Raw genomic sequence first — 16,150 nt, 5'->3', positions numbered from 1 at the left:
CATGCTACATGTTAATGAGAAAAAAAACATGCTTGTAAACTTCACAAAGTTAAAGAATGGAAACAAAAGACCGAGGGTTTCCTAATAATGCGGAACTTAATAATAATGCTTGTGAAATTGATGGAAAGTGCATATGTCATCTTTGCTTCCTTATACCATAACTGTTATGGCGAATAAGTTCTTGTTGTGCCATCTCTTTTAAATGGTAAATTTTTAAGTGCACATAGATTGCACTACATTTGTAATAATACAAGTCATACATGTACTATTTTCAACGTATTTACTGCATGGTATTATAATTCCTGTAGATATTGCATAATGTTACTATTGCATTCATTCTTATATCCTTGGCTATTAAACATGCTTCGTAGTAGATCTCTGGCATAAGAAGGAAACTACTTCAGTCACATGATTCCGCCGTGTCATGATGTCAATTGTAAAATTTTAAAATCAGTAACTGTTGCTGTTTTTCATTAATGTGACCCTAGTCAAATGAAAAATAATAGTAAAAGGGAGATATTTATATATTCTTACTGATTAATTCTTACTAATTAATTAGTTTATTTATTGAAGTTTGTTTTACAAACTAAATGTCATATTTATTATTTCTTACTAATGTATAAATTTATTAACAAATTGAAGTATGTATACAGACTTAATATCTGTGAGTTATTTGTCCATTAGGTTTATTGTTGGCTCTTACTCAAAATTAGTGACGTATATTGATGTTACTTTAAATAAATTTTCAATGCCCAAATTGTTAATGCATGTTTTGCTATAGAATAAATTTGGGCACATCTATTGACGGTGTTCATTCGATTTAAAATACAGGGTACCTTTTTGTTTACAAAAGACGCAAAGGTATAAAAATCAATATATGATGTCAAAGATTTTTTAAAATATCAATTGATCGTGTCAATAACACTTTTTACATTCATTCTTTCTCATTTGGTACAAACTTTAAATAAACGAATATCAATTCAATAAATGCTAATGTTCATCATTTATCAATTCATGTTAAAATTTTGTTTCATTTAATAAATTATTTCTCTCGTGGATTTTAAATGTCGAAGAAGAGAAATGTTTCTCTTTTCATATATTTACTGTTACAGATTAATATTTACTCTAACTCTAGTGATATGTTTTGGTAAGACAATTCTTTCGATATTAATAGATCTTAATTTTCAGTAATTAGTGGTTTAATTAGTGATAGATATATATTTCTTTACGTAGCTTTACGTTATGATTTTATGTGAAATAAGCAGTTGTAAAATGTTATTAGTGTATTTTTTTCTTTCAGTGAGAGTTGAAAGCCATAGGAGCGTTATTTACCTATCCGCTCGAAATGTTAATTATATAGATTTCCGTATATCCATTTTGGTAGTCATTTTATGTATGTGTAACTGGATCCCGGTTTCATCCGAAAAAAATAATTGTATTATTGTTTTTGGGATTTTGAATGAGGGCGGAATGGGTTGGGATAACTATTTACCACTGGCTTCGTAATTTGATGGTGTAAATATAATGCGCAGTTACGTCATATGTTGTTTTCTCTTTACGGGTTAATATGCAATGATATGTATACGCATGCGCAAACATGTAATAGTCATGCGTAGTTCAGCTTTTGACGAATCTTTATCACGATTCTTTTTTATGTTATTTCATTTTGGTTGTTAAGTTGATGGACAAATAATTAAACACGAGTTAATTTAATTTGAAGCACGAATCGTTGTTGCTTAATCTAGTGAATGAACAATTATTTTTCAACATATTGAGAAACTGTACTGGGATTTAAGAAAATTAAAAAGACTCAAATAATAATTTACATGTGATTTAGGATTAAAGACTGAATTTCCGGTATTTATCACTATATTTCTAGTACGTTACTAACGCAGACAAGACTTTTTTTGTCTATTTTAACCTATTTTGGTAATTAACGTGAGCTGCAAGTGCTGCTTGCAATTCTTTAAATTATTTTCTTTGCTCACTTCACAAAATTTCACTTTTAAATACATTTTAAAATTTCCATGAAAATTATTATGAATCAAGAGGCATGCTGCTTTAACTGTGACTGTATTTTTCTAGGGCTGGGGCAAGCAAGTGACTTCTGCACCTTTGATGATGAGGTAAAATACTGTGAATATGGATGTTGTTCTCAGAAATGCTGCGCTATGTCGTAAGTGTAAACTATTTTTCCATAATTTTTGACAGTGGCCACACTTAGTATTTAGCTTTTAAGCGAACATAAAGACTTCTTTAATTTGCTTCAAATCAGTTAATTTACAAATGTCAAAATAGATTCTACACAATATGTAAGCAACTGTCATTATTACCGCTTGAACACGAGACACATTCATGGACCTTAATTCCTTTTGCACGGTTCTTAAATAATTACGACCGTGTAACGATAGTTAATTATAGAAATTACAGAAACCCATAAAAAATGCTATGGCATTCAAATTGAGACAAATGATGAAGATCAATTTCTGTAAATCAACAGCAAACTCATTTTAAAATCATTCTCAAATGCGAACGTTGTCATGCTAGGAATATGATGCAAACATAATTATGCATTGCATTTTACAGAACACTGGCAATTGTTGGCCTTGTAATAGGTGCTGTATTGGGAGTGGCGTCCGTGGTCGGTTGTATCGTCTGCCTTGTATGTATGTGTAAACAGGTCGAATGCCAACCGGAATGCTAGCATGGTGCATCCAATACATAATAATACAAACTCCGTCTATGGTATGTTAACCTTTTCTCGTCTCCGTCTATGAAAAGGTTACTCATAGTAGATTATTCCGTTCGTTATAGATTACTCAGTCTATGACAGGTAACTCTACGAAGGTAACAGTTTACGTAGTTAACCTGTTTACGTAGGTTACCCCGCAATAGCTAAGGTAGTTAACTCCGTCTAATTGGTAGATTACTCTGTCTATGGGTAAGGTTACATCGTCTTTAGAGTTTACTCCGTCTATAGAAAGGTTACTTCGTTCCATGGTACGTTAACCTAAATCGTGTGAGGGAGGTTACTCCGTTCGTACGCAAGGTTTATCCGTCTTTTTGTTATGTTACTCCGTCTTATGGTAGGTTACATCGTCTGCGGTAGGTTACTCCGTCAATATGGTAGGTTGCCTCCGTATATGGTAGGTTACTTCATCTATTATAGGTTACTCCGTCTATGTAGGATACTCTGTCTATGTAGGATACTCCGTCTCTGGTTAGGTTTACCATCTAATTATAGTTACTCCGTCTATGTAGGAAATTCTCTGTCTAATGTTAGGGTACTCCGGGTCTATGGTAAGTTACTCCAAATCTTTTGGTAAGTTTTACTCCGACTACCGGGTAGTTTTACTCCGTCTTTGGTAGGTTACTCCGTCTATGGTAGGTTACACCGTCTATGGTAGGTTACTCCGTCTATGGTAGGTTACTGCGTCTATGGTAGGTTACTTCATCTATTATAGGTTACTCCGTCTATGTAGGATACTCTGTCTATGTAGGATACTCCGTCTATGGTAAGTTACTCCATCTTTGGTAAGTTACTCCGACTACGGTAGTTTACTCCGTCTATGGTAGGTTATTTCGTCTATGGTAGGTCAGTCCGTCTGTGATAGGTTACTCCGCTTATGATAGGTTATTTCGTCTATGATACGGTAAGTTGCTCCTTTCTATGATAGGTTTCTCTGTCTATGATACAGTATGGCAGGTCACTCCGTTTATGTAAGGTTACTCCGCCTTTGAAATGTTTCTTTATATGTCGTAGCTAAATGAACATAATAAAAAGTTTCGTTATTTCTTTTTTTTACCTAAATTTGTATCTAGTTACCTAGTTTTTTCCTTTATTTTTCATTATTTTTTCAGATACAATATTCACGTAGGCCAATTAAAACTTAAATATATGTATGAATAATATTTTATATATGCACATGTATACAGAAAGTTAGCAATATGTATTAACGTGTCACAGTGATGTATTACTTGCGTTACCATAATACTGAATCAAAGCTTTTTTTATTGACGAATGAGGGCATAATTAAAGCAGAATATTCACTGATTTAGATTTGTTTTCTTACAGTCTCAAATGTTCCAAACCACCCACCACCTAGAGCAGTCCCACCCAATTACAACCAGTACAGCTCGTACCCGGGAAGTTCCGACACATCGTATGGATTCAACGATCCTGCCTACCCTCCCGGCTACCACCCTCCGCCGGCATACACCTACTCGAATCCGAAGTCGGACAAATTCTAGTGTTGTAAATGCTTAGTATACTATAGACGAACTGCATGTGATCATTAGCGTACACATTCTTTACTAAAACACTCTCATGACATTTTATACACATATCCGAACCATGTGTTTTTATCAAACAAGATTTCTTTTATAAATAGAAACGCCATTTCAAATTAGGCAACTTTTCAGTATAACAAAAACGCGATTGCAAATTATAACATAAATGTTGACACTCAAGACCAGTCCAACTTTAGGACTATCTTAGGACCGTTTCAATAAACATTATTAGTTTAAAACACAGACATTAGACATTAAGAACAAATAATAGATACAAAAGCACGCACTTCAATTCATATTCTTCTATTTTATACAATAAAAAGTGTGTTGTTATTTATAAAACAATAAAGATATAGGTAATTGTTAATAAATACGAAAATTATGTAACTGCACGTTTTATATTATGCTTATTCTAATTAGAATTGAGGAAAAAGTATTTTGTTCAGTAAAAATATCACATATATACACATGTATATGCTTAGAAAATGATACTACAATTTAAATGAATGGAAGGATTCATTAGTGAGAAAAGAAGTAAGTTTTTTTTATTCACAGACGCTAACTCGAGTTATAGTTTAAGATAACATACATGCTTCGTAATAATTTAAGGATGCAATATTGACTAAAATATGATATTAATATTGTTATGTTGTTGAAATTTTGTTGTTTATGAATAAATTACATTTTAGTTACAAACCGCCTGCTCTTATAAATTTACCTATAAAACTGCCCTACGATGTCCTGAGTTAATCTTTTTAGTTTTTCATTATTTCCATATGTTTTATTCTGTTATTTGATAAATAACATGTATATATATTCTATTATTTCATTGCATGCATATATTCATCCTTCTACTTCATTATTTGCGTATGTTTATTCTATCATTTCATGAATTGCATAATTATACACGAATCTATTCTATAAATCTATTTATTGCATAGAAGAAGGTATTTCTATTTCCAAATACACAAATGAACAACAACAGTCTGGTTTAGGCTAATAAGTTATTGACCACACACAAAATATAACTTTAACATCTCAATGCACTAAAATAATACAGTTAGATATGGTTTGAATAATAACATTTTTTAATATTCTATTATTTCTTTCATTATTCTTTCAGTGTTTCTTCTATTCTTCACCATTTCATTATTTTAACATGTGGGTTATTTTATTATGTAATTGATTATTTATGCGTATTCTAATAGTTCATTAATTTACGTAGTTCTATTATTTTTATAAATATCTACGGTTGTTGTGTCCGTGGTCGAGTGGATAAGGTCATTGACTACAACACTTGCCCCTCACTTCTGTGGGTCTGAAATCCCGCCAGGAACTTTAGTAGGAGCGCCAATGGCTCTACTCAGGTAAGCGTTCGTGTCTGAAATAATGTCTGAAATAATGCACAGAGGGACACATGCCAGTTAAAGCTGTGAAGTCGCCATATTACATTTACTGTGTCGCTCTGACAATAAAAGAAATAAACTACGTTATATTCACTTCTTTAAATTATTGCCTCTTTATATTGCTATATATTCACATTCAACAATCCATAACAGCATTGCCCTATTCGGGTTAACATTACGTACCGTCACCCTTAGATGGTTACATTTATTCTAATCCAATGTTCATGTGACCCTTTCATGAGAATAATCATGTTTACGTAATCAATCCCATCAATTGCACAAAACAATAATATTTAATTGTTTGCATATTTTAGTGTTTGATGCATGGATTTGTCTTACTATTTTAAATTGGAACAGCCCAACAGTAACTTCGGAGAATTCAATAAAATTTGAGATTTTACTAATGAATTGAAGGGGCCCCAAGAGGGGTTACTATATGCACCAGTAATTGCCTGGAAAGTCCGCCAATGGACCTTTTTACCCATGTCCCGGCCCACGCACTTTGAAAAACCTTGAAATTTTATGATGATTGAATTAGATAAATGTATGTTGGTTACTGGTATTTATATAATATCCATCAACTGTATTTATTTATTTGTGTGTCGCTTTTGGCACGACACCGTGTTACATATTTTCAAATCTTCATCAAGTGTGTCATAGAATAAATTATACCATTTTCGTTTAAATAAATAGGTCAATATACACTATATCTTTTTATTTCTATAGATATACTCTGTCAAGCCGTCGTAAAAGTTTATTCTAATAAGTGAAAGTCTGGGTTTTTATTTAGATATACTCTAACAAGTCGTTGTAATAGTTTATTCTAATAAGTGAAAGTCTGGGTTTTTATTTCGTGAGATAAAACCCATATCATTTAGAGTATAACACTCATAGCGTTGTGAACAAAGCTTTGTCGAACTTTTTTGTAGTATTATTTTATGATTGTTTAAATGTTCTAAAATGCATTGTGTATCTTGTTCTTTAAAGCATATTTCTTGATTCAAAGGCAATAACTGCGATAAAATTATAAACAATTTTCACCGCAATCATAAATGAATTACTCTTTATAAATAAATAAAATTTGTAGATTCTGGACTTGCAAATTATAAGTGACGATACGGATATATTTACTTTATCTATTTCTTTATTAGACATTTCTACAAATATCGTTTTGAATGTTTCGGGACATTCAAATTTAAACAAAAGAGTATTGCAGTCTTTTTGTAATTAAGGTTATTTTTCTATTTCATCCTTAACATTTTTCATTATCAACTAATGGTCAGGCAACATTTAGATAGTCAATCTACTGAAAGTTTTAATATAAAGAGGATATTAATATGAGCCATTAATACCACAATTTACTATTAGAGCCGCCTCATGGCAAAACCAACATAATGGGTTTGCCACCAGCATGGATCCAGACCAGCCTGCACATCCGCGCAGTCTGATCAGGATCCATGCTGTTCGCTTTCAAACCCTATAACAAGCATGCAGAGAAACTGACAGCGGACAGCATGTATCCTGATCAGACTGCTCGGATGCGCAGGCTGGTTTGGATCCATGCTGGTCGCAAACTCATTATGTTGGTTTTGTCGTGACGCGGCTCATTTGTATAAGCTGCACCCTGAAGAAAATAAGCATATGTTCTTGGAGCATGTTGCTTAAACATCAACCAGTTAAAGTCGATGTTTGTGAAGTAACTGAAGCCGAAACACATCATATAAAGTGATGACATTGGCTTCCTCATCGTCAATGTGGCATCTTCAAAACATTCGTCGTACACGGTCTAAGAAAGAAATATATTAGCAATGCGACAGTACGTATTCTGCATGCCGGTTTTATTTGCTATTTTCAACGTATTTACTGCATGGTATTATAATTACTGTTGATATTGCATAATGTTACTATTGCATTCAATCTTATCTCCTTGGCTATTATATATGCTTCGTAGTAGACATCTGGCATAAGAAGGAAACTACTTCAGTCACGTGATTGCGCCGTGTCATGATGTCAATTGTAAAATTTAAAAAAAACAGTAACTGTTGCTGTTTTCAATTAATATGTAAAAAAATAATAGTAGAAGGGAGATATTTATACTTTCTTACTAATTGTATCATAGTTTGGGGACCTTTCCGAGGAAAATGTGTCAGATTTAAATCGTATACATATACATGCACAGTGTGTTTGTTAACTGGAGTGCAAGTATTAGTTACCCGCACTCCAGAGCATGCCCATTGATTGGTTCATTTTTGCTGTGGTTTACTTATTGTGACGGCAGAGAAAGGGAAAGCTATAGAAATATCATATTCAGATGCTCGTTGATTGGCTACTTTTTTCCTGGGGTTTCATATTGTGACAACAGGGAATGTGTTTTAATGTTTGACTATGATACAAAGAGACACTCGGCAATCTGATTAATACTCTGGGGCTACATCCCCTCGTACAAATCAGATGGCCTCGTGTTTCGATGCTCTTTCTATTACTTAATTCTTACTAATAAATTAGTTTATTAACTGAAGTTTGGTTTACAAACTATACTAACTCTTACTAATGTATAAATTTGTTTACTTATTGAAGTATGTATACAGACTTAATATCTGTGAGTTATTTGTCCATTAGGTTTATTGTTGGCTCTAACTAAAAAATAGTGTTACATTATTATAAGTTCATTTAATTTAAAGCACACATCATTGCTTTTTATAGTTAATGAATAATAATTATTCAACACTTATTACTCTTGTTAATGTATCTATCGTCGATTATTTTAGGGCTGGGGCAAGCAAGCGGCGAATTCTGTTACATTGACTCTAGGTATAAATACTGTGAATATGGATGTTGTTCAGAGAAATGTTGCGATATGTCGTAAGTTTATATCATTTTCTCACAAGCTTTGACAGCATTCACACTTAGTTTTTTGGCTTTTAAGCATTACACAGAGCGAACATCTGTTTATGTAATATTGTGCAAATAGAATCTACACTATATGAGCTGCGTCACGACAAAACCAACCTAATGCGTTTGCGACCAGCATGGATCCAGACCAGCCTGCGCATCCGCGCAGTCTGATTAGGATCCATGCTGTTCGCTATCAGTTTCTCTACTTCTAATAGGATTTGTAAGGGAATAGCATGGATCCTGATCAGACTGCGCGGATGCGCAGGTTGGTCTGGATCCATGCTGGTCGCAAACCCATTATGTTGGTTTTGTCTTGACGCGGCTCATATGTAAACACCTGTCCTTACTACCGTTTGTCCGAGATTCATTCATGCACCTTCCATCTGTACGGTTCTTAAAACAATTTAGCCATGCATTGTAACGATGGCTAACTATAGAAATTACAGAAATCCTTAAAAATTGCTTTAGTATTCCAAATGGGATAAGCATGAAGTTGTCGTGATAAAGATCAATTTCTTTAAATCGACAGCAAACTCATTCTAAAATCATTCTCTAAAGCAAATGTTGTCATGTTATGATAAAGATTGAAACGTTTGCATTGCATTTTACAGAACACTGGCGATTGTTGGCGTGGCGATAGGTGCCGTGTTGGTCGTGGTAGCTGTGGTCGGTTGTATCGTCTGCCTTGTATGCATGTGTAAACAGGCAAATGCCAACCGGAATGCTAGCATGGTGCATCCAATACATAACAATACAAACTCTGTCTATGGTAGGTTACTCTGTCTGTAATTGGTTACTCCTTCTATGATAGGTTACTCATATATATATATAACTCCGTATATTACAGGTTACTCCATCTATGTTAGGTAACTACGACTATGATAGGTTTCTCCGTTTATAGTAGGTTACTCAGTCTGAAGTAGGTCACAAGTCAATAATAGGTTACTCCGTCAATGGTAGGTTATTCGGTCTATGACAGGTTACTCCGTCTATGATAGATTACTCCGTCTATGATAGGTTACTCGTGAAAGGTTACTCCGTCTATAGTAGAATACTCCGTCTATTGTAGAATAATCCGTCTATAGTAGAATACTCCGTCTGTGGTAGGTTACTCCGTCTATATTTAATATGTTACACCTCTGGGGTTATTTCGTATACTGTAGCTAAATGAACATTATAGAAAGTACCGTTATTTGATACATGTATATTTATTTTTTATTATGTAGAATTTTTGACTTTAAAAAATAGTCTAGTTACCTTAATTTTTTAAATATTTTTTTTCCGATTTTAAAGCTGAATAGTTATTGATTTGTTTTCTTACAGTGTCAAATGTTCCAAACCACCCTCCACCTAGAGCAGCCCCGCCCAATTACAACCAGTACAGCTCGTACCCGGGAAGTTCCGACACATCGTATGGATTCAACGATCCTGCCTACCCACCCGGTTACCACCCGCCGCCGGCATACACCTACTCAAATCCGAAGTCGGGCAAATCCTAGTGTCGTAAATGTTTACCATACTATAGAAGAACTGCATGTGATCATTAGCGTACACATTCTTTACTAAAACCCACTCTAGACATTTTATGCACATATCCGAACAATGTGTGTTGATCAAACAAGATTTCTTTTATAAATAGAAACGCCATTTTAAATTAGGCAACTTTTCAGTATAACAAAAGCGCGTTTGCAAATTAAAACATAAATGTTGACACTCAAGACCAGCACTGCGTTTCATAGACAATTCTAAGTGTATCATTAGTCCTTTGACATTTGGCCAACTTTAGTACTATCTTAGGACCGTTTCAATAAACACTATTATCTTAAGGCACAGATATTAGACTCCCAAAAAAGTCAACAGCACGAACTTCAATTCTTCTATTCTATACAATAAAAACCGTGTTGTTATTAAACAATATTGATATAGGTAATTGTTAATAAATACGAAAATTATGTAACCGCACGTTATGTTTTATGCTTATTTTAATTAGAATTGATGCTCGGTAAAATGTTACATATATATGCTTAGAAAATGATTTACAATTTAAATGAATGGAAGGATTCATTAGTCAGAAAAGAAGTAAGTTTTTTTATTCACAGACGCTAACTTGAGTTATAGTTTAAGATAACATGCATGCGTCTTAATGATTTAAGGATGCAATATTGACTTAAATATGATATTGTTATGTTGTTGAAATTTTGTTGTTTATGAATAAATTATTTTTTAGTTACAAACCGCCTGCTCTTATAAATTTACCTATAAAACTGCCCTACGATGTCCTTAGTTAATCTTTTAGTTTTCATTATTTCCATATGTTTATTCTGTCATTTGATAAATAACATGTATGTATATTCTATTATTTCATTGCATGCATATATTCATCCTTCTACTTCATTATTTGCGTATGTTTATTCTATTATTTCATGAATTGCATAATTATACACGAATCTATTCTATAAATCTATTTATTGCATAGAAGAAGGTATTTCTATTTCCAAATACACAAATGAACAACAACAGTCTGGTTTAGGCTAATAAGTTATTGACCATACACAAAATATAACTTTAACATCTCAATGCACTAAAATGATACAGTTAGATATGGTTTGATTAATAACATTTATTAATATTCTATTATTTCTTTCATTATATAAATGTGTTTCTTCTATTCTTCACCATTTCATTATTGTTAAAATATGTGGGTTATTTCATTATGTTACTGATTATTTATGTGTTTTCTAATATTTCATTAATTTACGTATTTCTATCATTTCTATAAATATATACGGTTTCGAGTGGGTAAGTTCATTGACTTTACACCACTTGCCCCTCAATTCTGCGGACTTTGGTTTCTTGCATGCGAGGAGCGCCAGTGGCTCTACTCAGCTAAGCGTTCGTGTCTGAAATAATGCACAGAGGGACACGTGAGATCTTTTTCTACTAGTAAAATCTGGGAAGTCGACTTATTTCATTCACTGTGTCGATGTGACTTGAAAGCCAACAAATAAAAGAAATAATTATGTTCTATTCACTTCATTATTGCCTTTTTAAATTGCTGAATATTCACATTCAACAATCCATAATTCCGGGTTAACATTACGAACCATCTAAGGGTTGGTTACATTTATTCTAATGTATTGTTCAACGTTAATGTTTATTTAACCCTTTTATGAGAATACTCATGTCTACGTAATCAATCCCATCAATTGCACAAAACAATAATTTTTAATTGTTTGCATATTTTAGTGTTGATGCATGGATTTGTATTACTTTTTTAAGCTGGACCTATCCATCAGTGGCTTCGGATTGTTCAACAAAATTCAAGATTTTACTAATGTATGGAGGGGCACCAGGGGTCTATACATGCATCAGTAATGCTGGGAAGTCGCCATGTGACCTTTACAATGTCGGCATGAGTTGAAACCTGATTTTATCTGATTGAATAGATAGATATATGCTGGTTACTATAATTTCCATCAACTGTATTTATTTATTTGGGTGTCGCTATTGGCACGGCACAGTATTACATATTTTCAAATCTTCCTCAAGCGTGTCATAGAATAAATTATACCATTTTCGTTTGAATTTAATAGGTCAATATACACTTTTATTTTTTATACTACTGATCTGACGTTCAATGAATATTTTCTATTGATGCGCAAAAAAACCTTATATGAGCCGCGTCACGACAAAACCAACATAGTGGGTTTGCGACCAGCATGGATCCAGACCAGCCTGCGCATCCGCGCAGTCTGATCAGGATCCATGCTGTTCGCTTACAGACCCTATAACAAGTAAATAAACTGATAGCGAACAGCGTGGATCCTGATCAGACTGCGCGGATGCGCAGACTGGTCTGGATCCATGCTGGTCGCAAACTCATTACGTTGGTTTTGTCATGACACGGCTCATATGTTGAGTGATATAGATATAAAGCATCAATACAAATTGAATATGTTAATTTCGTAATTCATTTTTAATCTAAAAAGCTTTTCCTTCAAACGTTCGACATACTTTTTTAAGATACTAGTAGAAAAAATGATATTATTTTATTCCTTTTTTGAGACCCATTTTTGTCTTAAAACTTTTCTAGATATAGCGTTTGTTGGATTTTGCTTCTTAGGTAAGTGTTATCATATTTATTTACTAGAAGAGTGTATGTTATTTGTACACCCATGACACCATAATGTAAAACTTCTGAGGTTTGTTTGTTGGGCTTTACGGCGCACCAACATAATTTAGGTCAACCTAAAGGGCACTTTTTCAGATTTTTTCTGTTATCGCACAGCTATTGTATTCATCCTTGCATTACTTCATGCTCGACTAGGTGACCAATGTCTGGTGTAACCACTGACTTCTTTAAACTACGTGCCATTTTTATGATTTCTTTCGTAATGCGACAATAAAAAAGTAAGTAGGTCCGCTAAAATTGACATTTTTGTGTTCATGCTCACTTTTGAAATTTAGAAATAAAAATTCTAAGTCTTTAGTACGATAGATTGTATCAAACTAAATTAACATTTCTTAAATTTTGAGTTGATTCAGTTTTATGAATAGCAACTGAACCTGAACACAATTAACTTTCATAAGTAGCAACTGACCTTAAACACAATTTAAGTGTCATTTAATTAAAGACAAGCCGGCCAGGTAATCGTTGGCTTATCAATGCTTCAGAGTGTAAAAGAACATTATTTAAAGATAACAATGAACAATGCCATTTTCAATCTTTCTAGGTGTGAACCGAGTGGAAGCAGCCGATGAATGTTATTTCGATAAGAAAGAGTCAGTTTACTGTCAATATGGTTGTTGTGGTGACACGTGCTGTCCTATGACGTATGTATAACCGTGTGTGATGTTACTTTGTTCTATTCCTTTATTGATTGATTTTTAAGCGTTTCAATATCACTCCTTCCGACCATGTATTATATTCGCCACATAAATAAAACCGTAACAAAATCCAGTATGACTGTTTAAACGCGAAGAACACCTTTACTTAACTCACCAAACTTCATATCATCTGCAATGTGTCATTAAATTCTATTGTTTAGAATGCTCTGATAGTATTTGTATCTTAAAGAACCCTATAAATAGGAGGACCTAACATAATAGTTTATAAACAAGACTACTTTCTGTTATCGCAAGGAATGTTCAAATTAAACTAAATAGGCTCCCAGAAAGATTCAGGCAAAGTGATTTCGTTCATCTACTGTAAACATGTATGAAAATAGTTGAAGGTCGATTTAGCTTAAAATGCTATCATTTTTATTTTTCAAAAAAATTTACTATTGGTACCCGGTTACATTTTCAAAACAACACAACAACAACAAAAAAATCCCAAATTTATTGGCCATATAACTGAACCGTATTTGCTTTCTTTGGGTCTTGGCAATTAGGACAGCTATAGTGATTGGAATGAGGATACCACTTTGTTAACAGTGTGTTACCTTCATTACCAATTATTTCTTATTCAAGGCTAACTTTTTCAGATTCACATTCAATGCTGTCATCTCACATGCTCTTAATACATTCTTACATTATAAAATGAACGTTTACCCTTTCTACAAAAGGAAGAAAAATTCATTTCTGGGACGGAATTGACTTTAAAAAAAATACAGAAATATAATCGAAACAAATATCGTGCTTGGTGATTAGCTGTATTCTCTTAACAACTTTGGTTTTTATATACATTTCGTGTTTTACTTTCCATTAATTGAGCCGCGTCACGACAAAACCAACATAATGGATTTGCGACCAGCATGGATCCAGACCAGCCTGCGCATCTGCGCAATCTGATCAGGATCCATATGTTGTTCGCTTACAAACTCTATAACAAGTAGAGAAACTGATAGCGAACAGCATGGATCCTGATCTGGATCCATGCTGGTCGCAAACGCATTACGTTGGTTTTGTCGTGATGCGGCTCAATTTATTTTTATTTTAGAACGGCAGCGTTGATTGGATTAGTTGTGAGTACAGTAGTTGGGTTAGCTTGTCTTCTTGGGTGCATGTTCTGTTTGTACTGTATTTTTAAAAACCAAGGGAAAGCGAAGAGCAACGCGTCAATGGTTTATCCGAGTGACTTCAACAGTAAAATATACCGTACGTATATGTTACAGTACAAACTATTTCAATGATAAAAAGGGTAAAAAATAAAAATGCGCACATTTTGTTGCGTGCAATGTAGGCAGTCACACAAGCCATCAAAAGCTAATGTAACGGTAGTTCATGTTCGTAATTACATTTGCTTTTCTTAATCATTCAGTATCGAATCAAAACTATTGTACACAATAATATAAATACAATAATAATAATACACCGTGTACTAGTATTTCCAGTAACGCTGGAATGTGAAAATAATGCACGATTCGTGCAAAAAGTAACGCAGAATTGTGCAATAAATGGCGGATAACTGGTTTGATTTCCAACGCGGTAAGTAAACCGGCCAATATATGTTTTATTTAAAGGAATAGCCGCATACGGCTTCGAAGACATTGTACTTTATCCCTCATCAACATTGCTTACTTTTCGAGAACATACGTGAAAATGATGGCTTGACCACCGTCTTGAGTGTGATTTTGGCTTTTTGTCGTCTTATTAGTACAACAAGGCATATAATACCGTATAATTTCGATTTTTGGTAGGCAAATGACATTTACTGAACTTCTGGTGACATAGAAAATTGAAAACAAGCTGATTAATTTTTTTTTCAGTTTGGTTAAATAAAAAATATATTGGCTAGTTTACTTACCGCGTTTGAAATCTTGCCAGGTATCCGCCATTTATTGCACAATTCTGCGTTACGTTTTGCACGACGAATCATGCATTATTTTCACACTCAAGCGATGTGAATTGACATTCAGATAAAAATTATCAAAATTTAAAAAAGTCTTTAATCATTTATATTTTATAACTGTTAAATTTTGTAATACATTTTAGGTAAAGATTCTACCCAAGACGACAACAAATCGTATCTATCCAGCATCAGTTCTGAAAGTTTAAATCAGGAATACCAGAAAAAGAATCCGGATTTGTCGTTTCAACATCCACAACAGTCGTACTCTAATATGTCTTACACATATTCGCAACCGAGGCCAGCAAATTATTAGCTTCAAGGAGACAAGTATTTGAAATAACATGATAGGGATAAAGAAAACACATAATTTACCCGGAAATTTGCATATTAGTTTAATAAATATATACATGTATTAAAAACAAAAACAATGGTCTATACAAACGTTAACTTTATAAGAACATAGCGGGAACATTTGAATTTGGCATATAGTTAACTAAAGGTGTTTTTCTGTATCATAGCATAATTATAATACTAATGATTGTATAAAGATAAAATAAGTATGTATAAATGAGTTTAGTACATTTATAAGGAGGCAACCATTTAGGGTTTAGTAAAGTAATGAGATTTTATTCTTCCATTTTAATATTAACAACCCTATTGTAATTACTCATACAGTTATGTTGTAGGTATAAATATTAGTACATTTTAATTATATTAAGTATAACATTCAATGCTTGGAATATGCTGTTTTACTTATAAATGTCTT

At 33.3% G+C, this 16,150-nt stretch overlaps 2 protein-coding genes and 1 long non-coding RNA gene across 3 annotated transcripts; all 3 read left to right on the top strand.

Annotated features, from left to right (window-relative positions):
- Positions 1-958: 958 nt before the first annotated feature.
- On the top strand, positions 959-4,986 carry LOC132718735 (uncharacterized). The gene is made up of 4 exons (XR_009624138.1): positions 959-1,147; positions 2,086-2,176; positions 2,587-2,745; positions 4,076-4,986. It is a non-coding gene; the product is annotated as an uncharacterized LOC132718735 (long non-coding RNA).
- Positions 4,987-8,440: 3,454 nt separating this feature from the next.
- On the top strand, positions 8,441-10,771 carry LOC132718734 (uncharacterized). Its single transcript, XM_060702453.1, has 3 exons — positions 8,441-8,558; positions 9,203-9,360; positions 9,915-10,771. Exons 1-3 carry the CDS (start codon positions 8,554-8,556, stop codon positions 10,088-10,090), a joined length of 339 nt encoding a protein of 112 aa, XP_060558436.1. The 5' UTR covers positions 8,441-8,553; the 3' UTR covers positions 10,091-10,771.
- Positions 10,772-12,558: 1,787 nt separating this feature from the next.
- LOC132718733 (uncharacterized) lies at positions 12,559-16,034 on the top strand. The gene is made up of 4 exons (XM_060702452.1): positions 12,559-12,714; positions 13,325-13,424; positions 14,533-14,690; positions 15,528-16,034. Exons 1-4 carry the CDS (start codon positions 12,630-12,632, stop codon positions 15,695-15,697), a joined length of 513 nt encoding a protein of 170 aa, XP_060558435.1. The 5' UTR covers positions 12,559-12,629; the 3' UTR covers positions 15,698-16,034.
- Positions 16,035-16,150: the final 116 nt, after the last annotated feature.

This window comes from Ruditapes philippinarum, unplaced genomic scaffold (genome assembly GCF_026571515.1).
Source record: "Ruditapes philippinarum isolate M1 unplaced genomic scaffold, ASM2657151v2 ctg2256_1_1_1_1, whole genome shotgun sequence".
Classification (NCBI taxonomy): Eukaryota; Metazoa; Mollusca; class Bivalvia; order Venerida; family Veneridae; genus Ruditapes; species Ruditapes philippinarum.
Note: the sequence above shows the minus strand (reverse complement) of the source record. Positions and strands in the feature narration are given on the sequence as shown.

Bases quoted from the DNA above. Each gene is read 5' to 3' on its own strand.
- LOC132718733 (XM_060702452.1), top strand. From the start codon at position 12,630: ATGATATTATTTTATTCCTTTTTTGAGACCCATTTTTGTCTTAAAACT. The intron at 12,715-13,324 runs GTAAGTGTTATC...CAATCTTTCTAG, and splicing joins TGTTGGATTTTGCTTCTTAG to GTGTGAACCGAGTGGAAGCA. The intron at 14,691-15,527 runs GTACGTATATGT...AATACATTTTAG, and splicing joins CTTCAACAGTAAAATATACC to GTAAAGATTCTACCCAAGAC.
- LOC132718734 (XM_060702453.1), top strand. The intron at 9,361-9,914 runs GTAGGTTACTCT...GTTTTCTTACAG, and splicing joins CAATACAAACTCTGTCTATG to TGTCAAATGTTCCAAACCAC.